General features: G+C 48.2%; 3 protein-coding genes and 1 non-coding gene across 5 annotated transcripts; 3 read left to right on the top strand and 1 right to left on the bottom strand.

The window, feature by feature from the left end:
• Positions 1 to 1,948: 1,948 nt before the first annotated feature.
• On the top strand, positions 1,949 to 2,782 carry LOC104583149 (GATA transcription factor 15-like). The gene has a single exon (XM_010234904.2). It carries the CDS (start codon positions 1,949 to 1,951, stop codon positions 2,780 to 2,782), a length of 834 nt encoding a protein of 277 aa, XP_010233206.1.
• Positions 2,783 to 5,171: 2,389 nt separating this feature from the next.
• On the top strand, positions 5,172 to 8,782 carry LOC100839302 (probable mediator of RNA polymerase II transcription subunit 37c). Its single transcript, XM_010232998.2, has 2 exons — positions 5,172 to 5,512; positions 6,835 to 8,782. The coding sequence occupies exons 1-2, from the start codon at positions 5,302 to 5,304 to the stop codon at positions 8,571 to 8,573; spliced, it is 1,950 nt and encodes a 649-aa protein (XP_010231300.1). The 5' UTR covers positions 5,172 to 5,301; the 3' UTR covers positions 8,574 to 8,782.
• A 1,509-nt stretch (positions 8,783 to 10,291) lies between these two features.
• MIR5056 (microRNA MIR5056) lies at positions 10,292 to 10,435 on the top strand. Its single transcript, NR_126839.1, has one exon. It is a non-coding gene; the product is annotated as a microRNA MIR5056 (primary transcript).
• A 1,689-nt stretch (positions 10,436 to 12,124) lies between these two features.
• LOC100840421 (60S ribosomal protein L36-3) lies at positions 12,125 to 13,758 on the bottom strand. 2 transcript variants are annotated; one of them, XM_003568253.4, is made up of 4 exons: positions 13,663 to 13,758; positions 13,457 to 13,571; positions 12,657 to 12,856; positions 12,125 to 12,333 (listed from the first exon to the last, which is right to left on the bottom strand). In XM_003568253.4, the coding sequence occupies exons 2-4, from the start codon at positions 13,556 to 13,558 to the stop codon at positions 12,300 to 12,302; spliced, it is 336 nt and encodes a 111-aa protein (XP_003568301.1). In that variant the 5' UTR covers positions 13,559 to 13,571; positions 13,663 to 13,758; the 3' UTR covers positions 12,125 to 12,299. The 2 variants fall into 2 exon arrangements, with proteins under 2 accessions (XP_003568301.1, XP_014753561.1); XM_014898075.2 differs by having other exon boundaries at positions 13,669 to 13,690.
• Between the last annotated feature and the right edge of the window lie 3,689 nt (positions 13,759 to 17,447).

The raw sequence follows: 17,447 nt of genomic DNA on the forward strand, positions 1-17,447 counted from the left end.
TAGAATAATGGTCTCCCGGCTCCATCCTCTTTCTGGCGTAGTCAACATGATCTACTCCACGGAGCTATTGGATCTCGCGGTTTGTGTTTTTGTTATCTTGGTCTTCTTTCTAGTCGGTTCGACAACCTGCCTTGCAAGGGTGTCCCTAACCATAGTGCGTTCAACGATCTTATGGAGCGACCCATGCAGCTATTCAAAACCTATGAGGTTAGTGCAACTTGTGCAGATCTGGTCTTCTGGAATTTCATCACTAGAGACATGAAGAATATTCAAGATACGGATGACAGATCAAGAGTTTTATACTTCAAAGAATCTTGATGTAACTTTTAGTTTCATTAGGATTTTTTGTTGTTGGTCTTCGTTTCATTTTCGATCACTTGTACTTTGTTCATTGAATCAATAAAGCCAGATGTTTTCTCAGGAAAAAAAAAATGACATGTCCTTGGGGATGTCCTGCAGGTTCAGATCCGTGGTTGCACATAGAGGACATGTCCTAAGACTTGTCCTCCATTTTCAGACTTGTAGTTGCATGTCCTAAAGCTTGTCTTTCGTGTCTAGCTCCTTCCAACATGTACCTGAGCTCTTTTCCTTCATCCATCTCCTCAAACCTAAGGACACACAATGTTGATGTGTCATGTAGAATCACATTTTCCTGAATATTAGATGGAGTGTCAAGTAGGAAAAGATTCACCTGATGCTGTGATAGCTCTTTTGATTGGTCCTACTTGAGTTGGTGACATCGTATTAAGCTCTTCATCAAGGATGTTAGCATCACTTCCTCACCAACGACCAAGAATGGGATCCCTGCCCCTGCAAGTGCACAAGCTCATGTCGGACCATGAGTTTATGATGGACATGTTATCGTCAAGCACTTGGGTAGATAAGTATGCTCTCTAGAGCTTTCAAATGCCTAATGACCACGGATCATAATGTGGGGTAGATTTTGGCTCCACCTGGTCGATGTGGTTCTGTTGCAGATTTTGACCTCATGGCCTTGGAGGTGCAGCAGATTTCAGCTCCACAGCAGCGGGTTGAAGAAGGTCCTACTTCATTGTAGGTTAGGTTGTCTCGGAGAGGTGGTGACGGTGTTCTCGCATCGGAATAAGTCCTCCCCTTCCGATGTTGTTGACCCCGTTCCATCGGAACCGCATGAAGAGTTCAATCCTTCGGTCATTTTTTTCGATTTGGATTGTTCAAGAATCGGTGGTCAACCAACACTTCGCCTCCATACACTGTTGGCGACGATGTGACCATTAAATTCGGTAGAGGCGGTTGTGGTATCTTCAGGTTTGCGGCCAGCAAATCTATCTATGTATCTTCCTCGAGACACTCGTTGGTGATTTGGGAATAGAAAAGCATGGGATGTGCCCCCAGTTGTATTTATCAGCAAATCTTTGATCCTAAATTGTTTGTTTTGTGTTTTTCGCATGTGTGGCTACAACGTCTCATAAAGCCATTGGACGATGGGTTTTTTCTTGTTCCTAAATTGTTTGTTTTGTGTTTGTCGGCAGAGTCAGTTGTATACTACCAGCATACACCTTTTTCACTGTGTTTTTACGTTTTTCTGGCATTTTAATATAGACTTTTTTTAGAGGAGCATTTTAATATAGACCGGTACGAATGCTTTTTTAATGGGAACAATGTTCCCTACCGGACCTAGCCGTTGGGCCGCTGGGTACTTGGGTTGGGCCAGGCTAAGCCCGATACACCAGAACTACGGCGACGCAGAGACGGAGGCCCACGTCCGTTGCCGACTCGAACACGCCGCGACCCACTCACACGTCACACGCTGCTGTTGCCGATTCGGACGCACGCACGGCACCACAAAGAGACTCGACCTCAAGGTAAGGCGCGCCATAATATGCGCTCGACGCCATCATATAGATCGATCTCCGGGCTCCGGCTCCGCTCCGCTCCGAGCCCTCAGCACACAAAGGACGCACAAAACATGCACGGCGAGATCCGCCACCGCCAAGCGCGGCGCGCCTCTGCTGACGACGACATGGACGTCGACGACGTCGGCCAGCCGCCGCCTGCAAACCTCGTCTCCGCGCTCGCCGTCCCCGACGACCCGCTCGACGACGGCATCATGGACGCGGAGAAGATCAATGGCTTCATCGGCTTCGGCGCCGTCGAGGGTGCCTGGTTCGACGAGTTCTGCGGCGGGAGCATGGACATGTCGACCCGCGCCGGCGTGGATTTCCTGGAAATGCTGCTGGACGGGGAGTCGTCGTCGTCCGCCGCCCTCGCTGCCGATGCCGCGGCGACGATGAACGTCTCCCCGTCGTTGTCGTCCAGCGACGACGACGACGAATGGATGGATCCCTCAAGCGAGTCCGAGGACGACGCCGCGGACGAGCACTGGCTCCCGACCGAGTCCTCCTCCAAGAACACTAGCGCTACTACCGGCAGCGGCAAGAAACGCCGTCTTCCGCGGCAGCAGCAGCAGCAGAGCACCGCTGCTACGGGACAGAGGAAGCCGCAGCAAACGGAGCCGACCGCCGTCGTGGAAGGCGGCGGCGGCAACAAGCAGGGCGGGTACTGGTGCCGCGGCTGTTCCAAGGTGGAGACCCCGCTGTGGCGCGCCGGGCCGGAGGGCCCCAAGACGCTGTGCAACGCGTGCGGGCTAAGGTACAAGAACTCGCTGGCGGCCATGGCGGCACCGCAGACGACTACGACGACGGCCACGAAGCGCCTGGCGCTGCCGGCGAAGCCCCGCGGCAGAAGCTCCAAAAGCAACAAGAACCGCTCTGCGACGGTTGTCAGGAAGAAGCGTACGTAGCGTCGCAGTTCGCATAGACCGATTGAATTAACCTGGACGGCGGCGCACGAAAGCGAGGGCGCAAATTATTTCTTCAGAAGTACTACTGCGTTTTCAGAGTTTCAGACAGTATTTGTAAAAAAAAAAATTTGCATTTTGGGATTATTTCTTCAGAAATATACAGAGTAGTATCTCGAAAGATAACTAACCCAGTGAAAACCACTTGGTTCTCGGAACATCGGTAATTTAGAATCGAATGTTAGTCAAATATTTCTGGAGAAGATATTGTTTACTAGGTCTGTGGGGGTCCGAACACAAGCTTTGCATTATGTATTCAACGCCATTGGAGGCGTCTCTTGGTCGCTAGCGTGGGTGGTGACTGTTTGGCATGAGCCTGTGTGACCTTGCTCCTCTGCACGAGTTGGGACCTGTCGGCGTTGGTAGGGAAAGTTGCGGTCGTCAACTCATGACGAGTTTGGTGTGACAACAATAACTTTTGCGTGGAATCTCGACGGTAATTTTTTGTTGACAGCGTGCGATCGTGCTGGAGTGAGTGGGGTGACAGCCAATGTGTCCTGAGTGCGGTCTTCTGGATTGCGTTGTGGACATTCGTTAGACCGATTTTCCGTTTAATATACCGGATATAACTTTAGTATGTAATGGATTAGTCTTTGAATTCCGATTTGGGGGCAACAGAAAGTTCAAAAGGCTCGCGGCACTCATCTGTGGGCTTGCTTTGTGGAAGTTCTGTAGGCTGCACTTTTCTCTCTCCTTCAAAAGTAGCCATGATCTTTTGTCATGAACCCCTAAGCTATAAATACCTCTCATGGAGGCATGTATCATTCACTCTCAAGTTGAATAAACTCAAGGAAAGAGAGCTAGAGTGCTCCCTCTAAGGTTCGTTCTCGAGCGTCGCTTTCGACTAAAAGTCGACCGGCCTCGAGAAAGACTTCTAGAAAACTCTAGTTTCGAAGCTCCGAGCTAACCTTGGTTAGCACGGGCTTGTAGGAGAAGAGATTGGGTTAAAGTTCCGAGGGTATCCTGGCTGTGACCACTTCCTTGCGCGGGCCGCATCACGTGGGACTTCCGCGCGACCTGAAGGACGCCATGGACATCGGCATACCGTACCCCGGGCCCCGGCATAACTGCTTGCACCCGCGAGCTGGCAGCGGCACGTCGCCTCCGGCGTCCCGCGCCCCTGGCTCTTCGCCTTCGTTTCTGACGGACTTCCGGGCCGTGTTGCTCAAGGAGTGCCAGGCCGCTGTGGGCCGCGTGCGGCACCATGCACTGCGTCGAAGGCCGGGGCTGCTCGTCCAGCAGACTCTTCATGCATGGGCGGGTGGGTCTGCCTCCAAACACGCGGGGACAGCTACACGCGGCACGCGGCGCTCGGTATTGGCATGCATGGTGGCCGACGTCGTGCCGATGTTGTTCTGGCGGCAGACAACGTACTTGCAGTATGAATTGGTACATGCCGGCTGACAACGGCCAAGACATGGATAGCGGACAAGGTTCTTCCAACCTGGTCACATGTATTAATTGTACAGAAACTTCCTATTTTGTATTAATCGCGTGACACATCGTCCCTTGATGTCATCTGCTCGGGATTCGATAGCCCCGCCGCGCGCCTGTGCTCCATGCGGACGAGATCGAAGACGACGGATCATCCGGGGCATCGGCGGTGGTCGAGGACGGAGCAACGCCGACGCCGGCGGTGGTCGAAGGAGTGGTATGTGCATGTCCATTGACCCCACGATCTGTGCGTGCCTGCAACCTGACCGTGCCTGGCCTGCTGGCAGGCTGGCAGCCATCCCCGAGGCAGACGAGGAAGCGCGTGGGGGAGATGACACCGAGGTTGGCCTACGCCGCTGTGGCCAAGGATGGGCTCGGCAGTGGCATGAAGCACACAGGGGACGTCATGGTTAACGGCATAGAATATGTGGCGTGAAACTACCAAAATCACCATGTAAACCGCTCTAACCGCTCTAGATGTGACACGTCAGTTCTAATACCGTCTTGGGTTGATTTATCTGGTATTACGGATTTCAGATGTAAATCAGACAGTTTTGTACTTCAGAGGCTTATGCGTCTCGGGAGACATTTATACGAACTTCTTTCGTTTTTTTTTTCAACCCAGCCAGGCCCATTTTCCTCCCGTAAGGCGGTAACTCGAGTCCCTCGCCAAGCTCTCGTGCACACTGTAGAACCTACCAGAGAGACCGTTCAAAAGCAGCCATGTGGGCCCGACGACGCAGTCCGCCGTGTGTCGCCTCCTGGTTGTGGCCCGTCCTCCCCCACCGCCACCCCGCACACTCCCGACCCTTCCAGAACCACCCCGATCGGACGGTTCCGATAGCCCGCACCAGAACATTCCGGAACCCCCGTCGCCCCCCGTTAAAACCCCTGCCGTCTCCTCCCCTCCCTCCCCACTTCGATTTCCAGAGCAAGATTTCCGGCTAATCGTACCAAGCAAAACAGCTCTTTCCACCGCAAACCGCAGCAAGCGAATCGTTCGTGCACGAGTAGCAGAGGAGGAGGAGATGGCGAAGGGAGAGGGGCCTGCGATCGGGATCGACCTGGGGACGACCTACTCCTGCGTCGGGGTGTGGCAGCATGACCGGGTGGAGATCATCGCCAACGACCAGGGCAACCGGACCACGCCCTCCTACGTCGCCTTCACCGACACCGAGCGCCTCATCGGCGACGCCGCCAAGAACCAGGTCGCCATGAACCCCACCAACACCGTCTTCGGTACGTGCCCTGTCCATCCCTCCTTGCTTACACGCTTCGCCACCCTTCGTGCATGCGTGCCTGTGATTATGACGTGGATTTCCGTGGGTTCTATGCAAGTATCTGTCTCTTGAGAAAATTTGCTTTATGTAAACTGCTGTGCCATCTGTCTGTTGTGGTATCTGTCCTGTTAGATTTATCAATTGTTAAGAGCAGGATTGCTGTTTTTCTTCACCCAATTGAGAAAAGGTTCAGAATACACTAGTGTCTCTGTTGTAATCTTGAGATTGGTTCTGATAGTGCTTATGGCATGTTCGATTAGATTGGTTATGTAGAACTCCCTCCGTCCCATTATATGGGGCACGCACGCCCTCCAAGATCATTAATTTAACCATCAAAATATAAGTTATATGACATAAAAAATATATCATTAAAAAGTTCATTCGATTACGAATCTAATGATATATTTTTTATGCAGCATAATTTATGATTTGCTAGTTAAATTTGTGATCTTGGGACACGTGTGTGCCTCTTAAAATGGGACGGATGTAGTATTCTGAGACAAACTAGGTGGTGATTTGTCCTGCCGTGTAATTCTGAAATTAGAAAGCATTGCTAGAAATTATGTCTGTGGTATTCTGAAACTAGGTGGTGATTTCATTCTGAAGCCAGGTAAAGATTTGTTCTGCTCTATGATTCTCAAGTTAGACAGCATGGCTAGAAATTATGCTTAAGACTGACATTTTCAAATTTTGTGTGTTGAGACTGGACTCAGATCCATCATATCTGTAATTTGAAATTAGCTGGTAATTAGTTCTGCCGTACTGTTCTAATCTTGAGATTGGTTCTGATGTTAGTTATGGCATGTTTGATTAGATTGGTTCTGTTGTATGCTGATGCTAGCTGGTAATTAGTTCTGCCGTACTGTTCTAATCTTTAGATTTGTTCTCACGTTAGTTATAGCATGTTCGATTAGATTAGATTTGTTCTGTTGTATGCTGATGCTAGCTGGTAATTAGTTCTGCCGTATGACTCTAAAATTAGACAGCATGGCCGAATTACGAGTATGTCTGTAGTACTCTGAAATTACGAGTTCTGCTGTATGGTTCTCAAATTAGACACGCATGGATAGACGCATGGATAGTAATTTTGCTCTGGACTGAAATTAGTTTGTTAATTGTCTGTAGACAGCATGGCTAGAAATTTTGCTCAGGACTGAAATTAGTGTGCTAATTTTGTGTCGTTACCTTACGAAATGCGTCTCAATTGAATCTGAATGCTCTGCTTTGATTGCAGCGGTGAACAATCCCAACTCAATGCATTTGCTCTGTTTGTGTGTGCAGATGCGAAGAGGTTGATTGGTCGGAGGTTCTCTGACCCGTCCGTGCAGAGCGACATGAAGCTGTGGCCGTTCAAGGTCATCCCTGGACCTGGCGACAAGCCCATGATTGTCGTCCAGCACAAGGGCGAGGAGAAGCAGTTCGCGGCAGAGGAGATCTCCTCCATGGTGCTGATCAAGATGAGGGAGATCGCCGAGGCCTACCTGGGCAACTCCATCAAGAACGCCGTGGTCACCGTCCCGGCCTACTTCAACGACTCCCAGCGGCAGGCCACCAAGGACGCCGGCGTCATCGCTGGGCTCAACGTGATGCGCATCATCAACGAGCCAACCGCTGCTGCCATCGCCTACGGCCTGGACAAGAAGGCAACCAGCACCGGCGAGAAGAACGTGCTCATCTTTGACCTCGGTGGCGGCACCTTCGATGTGTCGCTCCTCACCATCGAGGAGGGCATCTTCGAGGTGAAGGCCACTGCCGGAGACACTCATCTCGGAGGAGAGGACTTCGACAACCGCATGGTGAACCACTTCGTCCAGGAGTTCAAGCGCAAGCACAAGAAGGACATCAGCGGCAATCCCCGTGCACTCCGCCGGCTCCGCACGGCCTGCGAGCGCGCCAAGCGCACGCTGTCGTCGACCGCCCAGACCACCATCGAGATTGATTCTCTGTACGAGGGCGTGGACTTCTACACCACCATCACCAGGGCTCGCTTCGAGGAGCTCAACATGGACCTCTTCCGCAAGTGCATGGAGCCCGTGGAGAAGTGCCTCCGCGACGCCAAGATGGACAAGAGCAGCGTTCACGACGTGGTCCTCGTCGGCGGCTCCACCCGTATCCCCAAGGTGCAGCAGCTCCTCCAGGACTTCTTCAACGGCAAGGAGCTCTGCAAGAGCATCAACCCCGATGAGGCGGTGGCGTACGGCGCCGCCGTCCAGGCCGCCATCCTGAGCGGCGAGGGCAACGAGAAGGTGCAGGACCTGCTGCTGCTCGACGTCACCCCGCTGTCCCTGGGGCTGGAGACCGCCGGCGGCGTCATGACCACGCTCATCCCGAGGAACACCACCATCCCCACCAAGAAGGAGCAGGTCTTCTCCACCTACTCCGACAACCAGCCCGGCGTCCTGATCCAGGTGTACGAGGGCGAGCGCGCGAGGACCAAGGACAACAACCTCCTCGGCAAGTTCGAGCTCTCCGGCATCCCCCCGGCGCCCCGCGGCGTGCCCCAGATCACCGTCTGCTTTGACATCGACGCCAATGGCATCCTCAACGTCTCTGCGGAGGACAAGACGACGGGCCAGAAGAACAAGATCACCATCACCAACGACAAGGGTCGGCTGAGCAAGGAGGAGATCGAGAAGATGGTGCAGGAGGCGGAGAAGTACAAGGCCGAGGACGAGGAGCACAAGAAGAAGGTGGACGCCAAGAACGCGCTGGAGAACTACGCCTACAACATGCGCAACACCATCAAGGACGAGAAGATCGCATCCAAGCTCGGGGCGGACGACAAGAAGAAGGTGGAGGACGCCATTGACGGCGCCATCAGCTGGCTGGACACCAACCAGCTCGCCGAGGCCGACGAGTTCGAGGACAAGATGAAGGAGCTGGAGGGCATCTGCAACCCCATCATCGCCAAGATGTACCAGGGCGCCGCACCCGACATGGGCGGAGGCATGGGCATGGACGAGGACGCGCCGGCGGGTGGCAGCAGCGGCGCCGGCCCCAAGATCGAGGAGGTTGACTAGGCTGTTTGGAGGTTCTTTGGTTCTTTAGTGTCGTTTCGTGGTACTCTATCGTGTCAGTTGTTGGTCGTCGTCATATGGCGACCGTCGTAGTAGTTCGATGAGGTTATATTTGGGAAAGACATCAATGGTTTGGAACCGAGTAGGAGCTTTTGTTAAATTTAATGGTGTGCCTCTTCTATTCTGCTATATTTGTTTTTCTTTTAGTCTTAGTTATTACTCGTAATTTTAGTTATTACTCGTAATTTGGCAAATTACGACTTAATCTTAGAACTCTTGATGTGCACGCTGTTTCACGCTTCCGGGAGGAGGAAATTGGTATTCACTGGTGAAAATACAGAAGAGCTCGGTTTAACGGGGGGGTTTTCTTCAACGTTAAGCTGCACATTAGGTACAGAAGTCAATTGTACAGTAATCTACAGATTGGTTCGATGTAAGCCACAAAAATTTCTTCGCGAGAGAAACTGAAAATCTTCTTCCGGTGTAAGCAAGGGATCGTGGAGTCTGGCTGTTCCAGATTGATCGAAACCACAAGGAACCAGTGCGGATCAGTCACCGTCAGGGACGAAACACCTACCGCTTCTCTCTTCTGATCTCGCCTGGAGCTCGGGCCGAAACCCGGATTACCGGGGATGGGGATGGGGTAGGTGTTCGGACCGTCGGAGTTAGGTTTTCCTTTGGGATGTTCGGCTTAATGCCGGGGTGTGACGCTATGCCGTTAGGAGGTAATCCGGAGCCGCGTGCGAGTAGCAGTCGGCGGCGTTTGGTGCCGGACGTCCCTGTGGTGGCCGGAGGTCGGCTGTTATGGAGATGGACGACGTCAACCTCCCAAATAAACTCGCTGACATTTCTTTGCAAGGACTCCTCAGTTCCTCCTCTTGAGGTCAGAGTCATCGTGGTGGTGGCTCTCCGGCGAGAGGATGGAAGCGGGTTGAAGATTTTCTCTTGTGGTCGAGCTCATCAGCAGGGGATACCGTGGAGGAGCGTCGGCGCCTGCAATCGGTCGCCGGCTCCTGCCGTTCCTCTGCATCTTCTGGTCGAAGGGCGACCGAATCTTTTCCTCCTGACCAGAGTGCCGATTTGGAGACAGTTCTTCCCCTGGTTGGTGGTCGCAGCAACCAACTGCGACAGCTCGTCGTCCCCGACGACGGTGAGGAGAGCACCGATTGGGGGTCGAGGACCCAATTGCGTTTCTTCTTCTCCTTTGAGGGTCCTTTATGCAAAGTCCAAGGATTTTGTTGTATTTCGAAATCTGTTGTGAGTGTGCTTGTACTTTGTGCTACTAGTAATGAATAAATTCGGGATCCTACCTTTTAAAAAAAAGGGAACCAGTGCCAACTGGCAAGGGATGGTAAGTTCTCGGCCAACAGGGCGAGCTTGTCCGATTAGCTAAGGATGTTTTGCGTCTTGTCAAAGCCACAGACCGACGGCTCTATTCTAGCCGTGAGATTCTTTTGGCCATCATATGAAGAATCTAGAAGTCTAAAAACGCTAAGGTTTTCAGCCAACGAATACATTCCAGCTCGATGACAGCTTTCGAAGACACAACCTCATCGCTATGACAATGACAAATAAGATGCGGTGACAAATAAAAATGCAATGACAACAAAATAAAAATAAAAAGGCAATGACAAAAAAAAGTCACCGGCGTGACGGCGTGAGTATTTTTCATTCCTTTTATAACTTGAGACACTTTATCCCCGGACCTATAAACAATGGGCCTCAATTTGGGAGGAAGAACCGGTAATAAGCAAAAAACCATCCATTCAGGTTCTACATTTGTTTGAATAAAATGTTTCGCCAATTGCATGCGTCTAATCAAAAAAACTTTTCTTATTCATCTTTTTCTATCTTCCCATTCATCTCCACTATAGCCCTCGTCTTCTAATTCCTTCCATTCGACCAACGAATTCTCTATAATAATTTGCAAATCCAAATCTGCTAATTGTTCTCTAATAGCACCTGCTCTTGTCGCAATTTCCCGATTTCAAAATGTTGTAAAGCTCGGGGTAGAAAAAAAGGGAGAAATGCTGTGGTTACAGGATGCAATTTCCTCTTCGAATAAACCTCGTAATCGTAAGAAAGTAGATTTTTTAGTGCTGAGCCTAGCAAAAGAGAAATCTCCATATACTAGGCCCTCCAACTTCTTCAGAGGTTTATCTAAAAGATTCGCGATATAACTAGGAAGGCCTTTCAAATACCATACATGAGTCACGGGACATGCGAGTTTGATGTATCCCATTTGATATCTTCGTATCTGAGAATCCGCAAATTCTACCCCGCATTTTTGGCAAAATCTTTCATCTTCGTTTTCAGCCCCGCTCGTTCAAGAATTTCCACGAGCGCAAATTCCGCTTTTAATGGGTCCAAAGATTCTTTCGCAAAATAATCCTCTTTTTCTGGTTTATCAGTTTTATAATGAAAAGTAGAGGACCACTTAGTGTCTCTCTAACCGTGCCGGCTCTTGTCTTCGTTCGTGCACTGCAGATCCCCAGGGACCTCGGTGCGTTGTTCTGCTTCGTCCTGTACGCCTGCTACTACGAGTCGACCCTCAAGAAGGAGAAGAACGTCAAGCTAAAATGTGATTGAAGGCCCGCCCGCTTCCTGGCTCCTTGACTGCAATAACAAGTGCCAGCTACAGTAAGAACAAGGGAATCTAGAGATAGAGACTGAAAGAAAAGGCTAGGCTACTTCTATTCGCATGTTTTCTGTGACACATTGTCCACTGGATAAGCAATCGACACCAACAAATGGATGACAGACCTAGATATTTAGCAATCGACACCAACAAATGGATCCAGTAAAAATATTTAAAATAGTAGAAACCTCGTACCTTGAACCTTTGCTATTTACAAATATCTACTCCGTAATTGCCATTAAGAATGTTCTCTAAATTGCTAAGAACAACAATCTTTTGTCTACGGTTGACTGGTTTGATGAATATTTTAAGATAATTTTTATCCCACACAAAGAAATTGAATACAAGAGCAACACACATTTCATATGTTGTTTTAAAACAAACTGTCAGGGAAGGGAATAATGAATTCGGACGATAGTTTTACTGCAAAGAATCCAAAACCTCATTCGACAGGATGGCGGAACAAACCTCAAAAATTGTCTTATTTGGTAATGTTATAAATTACCAAATAAGACAGGAATAGAGTAAATATCCGCCCGCGAAATCCTTATTGAATTAGAATACTTTACCCCAATTCAATAATTCAATAAATTCAATAAAAGTAAAAAGAAAGATATTTTTTTAAGATATAAGATGCACTAGCTTAGACCACAAATACGATCTTACAAATCAACGAAACAGACGCGTCCTGAAATCTTCAGTAATTCCTGAAAACGGTGATAAATCCACGTCAAGCCAATAGGACCATAGGAACATACGATGTGCAACTCATAGCTCGCAATGTACAAAGCAAGGTAGCTATCGTTCTCAATAATCTAGTGAACCCTGTTTCGATCGTAAATTCGTAATATGGAATCCAGCGATATTCACAGGATCACCAGTTAACGTATACTTCATATCAAGATGCAGAAAAGGATATAAGGTAACAAAACACGCATTGATAATAAGATCAAAACCTCACAAGACAGTAGGTTCAACATAGCATAATGTTTAGCTGGCTGATAACACAGTTCCAAGTCTAGCAGGTTCTACAAGTAGGAAAAACTCGACACCAGAACAGAAGACAGCCTTCAATTTCAAGAACATGAGCTCTACTTCTTCTTGTCCGTGCCAGTTCCAGCAGATCTGTATTACACAAGAGTATAGAAGTTAAGAAACAATATAATAAAGAATTGAAAACAAGACTTATTGACAGAGGCTTAAATAGAGTGCAGAAGGAGCATCAATATTAAATCCTCCAGACAACCCAATTACCATAAAACTATTGATTTCGATTGGGGAAACAAAGCTACCATTTCAGATAATGTAACATATGAAACACGTTTTGAACTATACAACATTGCCGCATGTCAGCACAGCAAATGGATCTCAAGATAATGTAACAAAAATTTCAGAGCACTGCAATGAATAAAAGGGTGACAGCACTGACTAAGGGAAAATTTACTCACCTCATCTTCCTGAGGACACTGGACATCTCCTCTCTCTTCTTCTTCGCCCTCTTGTGGGTACCGAGCTTTCGCTTGGCCACCTTCAGTGCACGCTTGTCCTTGCCAACCTTGAGAAGCTCAGTGATACGCTTCTCATAGGGAGCAAACCCAGCAACTTCCCTGATCAAGTTCCTGACGAAAAGCACCCTCTTGGTACCTTTCTGCAAATCAACAGGGCAAATGGTAAGAAAAATGACAATGAAAAACTACGGTCAGATGTAACACCTAGTCACAACATAATAAGGGTTTGCTCTTTCACACAGATAACAAAGGAAGCTGGACATCAAACAAAAAATTTAGTAGATAAGAAAATGCAACTAGTCACAACATATATCTTCAGAATCTTGATATAATTTGTTCAATCTTCCAATTAAACTAGAGCGAGCAGAAAACTATCTTGCAAGCATAGTTCTCTTTATTCCTAGTTACAGAAATTTCTAAGCACATATCATGTACCAAATTTATTCCAATTCAGCATTGTAACAGATGCATTAGAACATAACATGGACATCATTCGATAAATACAGGTTATGTGAATTATCTAGGCTTCAGAGAACGACTAAACTTATGACCAAAAAAGTTACGGAGTACATCACGACACACCGAAGGGCCTAACCCTCCAGTAGAAATGGTATTATTAGATCCATAATACAAGCAACAAACCATGATCTGACGTTTCAGGGGCTTGACGTTGCTTTACATAAAATCGACACGGATCAACAACCAAGGAAATCTACTACTGTGGATTGGAGGAACCTTACCCCCTTGCGGTCGGACGGGCGAGGCGGCAGCTCGCGCTTGGTGACAACGTGACCCTTGTTGATACCCACGAAGAGCCCGGATTTCGGCTGCGACGGCGCCATGGACGAAGCTTTCCTGCTTGAGCAATCAGCAGAAATCAACGTGAGCTGAAGGGGTAGGGCTGAGGGTTTCGGATCGGGGGAGGGGGCGGCGGCGGCGCGCTTACCTTTACCTGGGAGAAGTGAAGCGGCGGCGTCTTAGGAGAAACCCTAGGGGGAAAAGGGGATTATATAGGACACGCGGGTGCCTTTGCGCCTGGTAAACATGGGCTGGGCTAAGGCTAAGATGGGCTTTATGTTGATCTATATTTCCATTTCTTTTCTTTACGCTTGCAGGCCCAGACGTGCTTTGCGTCTAGCCAGTTCGGAAAGAGTTTCTTAGTTGGGCTTATGTTTTCGGTGTTTGGGTTGGACTGATTTGCGCGCACAACTTGTGTGCCAATTGGACCGTACGTGCGTTCTATACTCCACTTTTTTTTGAAGGCCTTACTCGTTTACAGTATTGTAGTATCTGAACTCATGCACCTACGCACCCACACACACGTCTCACACGACACCACACGGCTGCGCAAGTTAGACATGCAAACTATAAACCGTGGTTTAACAGATTTTCAGGGCTATGCTGGTAACAGATACGTTACACTACCACTAGAGCACCCAAGCACAGATGCCACTTATGAAGGACACCCTGAGTCGAACTCGGGGTCGAGTGGAGCTACCACTGGCTCTCCACCACACGCGCTACATGCGGTCCTCCGTTCTATACTTCACTTGCTCATTTGTCATTTAGCAGAGGGAAGCAAAGGCCCATATGGCTACATCCTCTGAGATAGCACTAGGATGTACTCCATCCGTCTCATATTAAGTTACTCAAATTCGCCCAAATATGGATGTATCTATATCCAAAGGCATCTATATACATTTAATATCTCATCACTTAATATGAGATGGAGGGAGTAGTTTTTGTTGAGAGTAGTCCGGAGTCAAACAAAGTAGAGGGAACAATCTCCATCTAGGGTTTCTTGATGAGATTCGTCACTGGAAAACCCCACTATTTTTGGAGGGAGCGGCGATCGACATCGGGTCTTCTCGTCCCTGATAGCCTATTCGCGGTTGAGAGACAGGAGAAACCACATATCAACTTGTGACATCCAATTCGCTACTATCATTTTTCATTAGATTTGTGTGTTTTTGGCGGCGGTGTCTTGGCGAGGGGACGGTGTTGTCTACCAGATTGGTTAACTCCGTTTTTGGTGTTTTTCCTTGTCGATCCATCTATAGAGCAACGGTTTTACAACTTGTCTTGCAAGAGGTGCGTCCCTGTGCATGGTGTGTTCAACCATCCTAGGTTCTCACAATCAAAGGTGGACGACTCATGTGACTTTTCAAAACATATGCGGTTATTCCAGCTTGTGCAAGCGTATTTTACAATTTTGTCACCAAATACGTGGAGGAATTCACCGGGTGTGAAGTATGGATCTAGAGAAACTGATTTCGAAGAAGCAACATGAATCGTTTGGTTTTATCGAGGATCTACGATGTTAATGATCGTTTCGATTGTATCAATGTTTTGTGTTTTTAGTTCTTAAATCAATAAAGTTAGATCGTTATTCTTGAAAAAAAAAGTAACAATGAAACATGGTGTCAAAAAAAAGTAGCAGCACATGGTCCCGTAACATATCAAGCAAAGCCAAGAAAATTAGTGCACGTAAATTGCTTAACGCCAATTACATTCACAATACCCTCACCGCCGACTAAGCCCACCTTAAAGTTGCTTGTACGATGATAATTTGTAGAGCTGTCGCACACGGTGCAAAAAATTATTTCTCCCCAGCTCGTTCCTTCTTTAGGAAATTGAATTAACGTAATCGAGAAATAAAATAATGTAACCCTATAATATTTGTAAATTCAGCATTTTTATAATTTGTATTTTGTTTACAAGGGAATGTGAGCCAATGCATCAAAAATAAGAAAATACTTAAAATTTCAAGTTAATGCACATGTTGATATTTACAGAATAATCAAAGAAATTTGTAACATTAAACGTACTGTGATGTAAAAGCAAAAGTACAAAATCTCTAATCTAGGAAACAAAAGGATAGAAAATGGTATAACTCGTGTGATATACTTTATTTGTCAGGACAACATCAGATATTGTGGGGACCAATTTCCTTGCTCTTTCAGCCCATTTTTGCATGCTAGCGAACAAAATGCACTATGGGTTGACTGATTAACATTAACCGGTTATAAGTTTATCAATGGGTGATATCAACCTAGGAACATATCCCAAACAAAACAGATGCGACGAGTAGCCAATTAGTGAAGCCTGGGCAAAAATATATGCCATTTCTTCTAAACTGATGTTTCATGTTTGTCCATAAAAAATTGCAAAATTAATCATCTTTTTGTTACAGTGATCTCCCAGCCGTGTGGGCCCAACGGCCCGTCGGGCCTAGATCTAACGCGTCCTGATCGGGGGCGCCCAACCCAATATGATTGGCGGGCCCTTGTCGCGCTGCGCTATATAAAGAGGTGGGGGGCCGGGGCACGCACTACGAGGTTCCTCTGTGTCGCCGCCACCCCACCGACACACCTAGCCCGATCTAGAGGAAAGACACAGACAGCGACGGGAAGCCCCGCCACTGCTTCACCCGACGCCGGCCATCGATCTCCCTCGCCGTCACTCAACGCCGTCGACATGGCTGCGTCGTCGAGCTCGTCGTCGCAGGGAGAAGGTACTACTCCTCCCCTTCCTCTCTGTCTCTCTCGATCCCCAATCCCGAGCCAAGTTGCATGACAGAAACCTAAACTACCGGATAGATCTACTCCTAGATGATCCTAGGGTGTCAACAATGGTATCAGAGCTGTGGGCTATTGAAAACACTATAGCCATGTGTGTGCAAAAAGAGGACATAATTAAATCCTCATATGGTGGTTCCCTAAACTATGTGAGAGATAATAAAAAAAGAACTCCCCTCAAGGCAATCAAAGTTCTCCTTCAAAGCCACATGGTAAAGTTCCCATGCAACATCAGCAACAGCAAAAGGCTTTTCCAGTGGACAAAGACACATGCCTCCACTGCAAGAAGACTGGGCATTACAAGAAAAGTTGCCCGGAATGGCTAAAGTCAATCATGGCAAAGAATGGTATAAACTCCATTTCCTTTGTAAATGAATCCCTGTATAAATAATTTTCAAAATCTACTTGGTGGATTGACTCTGATGCAACTGTTCATGTTACAAATTCTTTACAGTGATTCCTTTCGACGCGGACTACGCAAAGAAACGAAATATGCATTGAAGTTGCAAATGGAGTCCAAGCGGACGTAGAAGCTATCGGTGACATCTCCTTGGAACTTCCCGATGGATTCACGATCCTGCTTAGAAATGTGTTTTATGTTCCTTCATTACATAGAAACTTTATTAGTGTATCACGTTTGGACAAAGTTGATTATGAATGTCATTTTGAACATGGCAAGTGTGCCATATGTACCCTGGCTAGTGGTTGTGCTTGTTTTTCAGCAGCTTTTTCTTGAGAGAGGGCGGCTGAGTGGGCTTCCCAGATGGTCGGGCCGTACAACTCGGTGGAGCATCGGGCTTATGTCGATACCATCAGTGAGGGAGGATGCCACGACGTCGTGGCGGCGTGCTTCGACGACTCGGTACCGACGCGCCCGGATCCCAAGTTCGGGAGGCTCATCAAAACCGGCGAGCGGTACTCTCGTCTTGCGACTTCGTCGATGATCGCCGTTGGTTCTCACCTTAGGGATACTTGTGGGAAGGTGAAGCCTCAGGTCGTGCTTGGGTTGGGTGTGTCGGTGGCCCCAATGCCCAAGTTCCCTCGTCCTCCGAGTTCATGCAAGAGGAAGGCACCTTCTCCTGATCTAGCCGACGTGGCTGAGTCGAAGTCTCCCTTGAGAGAGTCCATGAACATGCACCTATCCGAGAAGATC

This window comes from Brachypodium distachyon, chromosome 2 (assembly GCF_000005505.3).
Source record: "Brachypodium distachyon strain Bd21 chromosome 2, Brachypodium_distachyon_v3.0, whole genome shotgun sequence".
NCBI lineage: Eukaryota > Viridiplantae > Streptophyta > Magnoliopsida > Poales > Poaceae > Brachypodium > Brachypodium distachyon.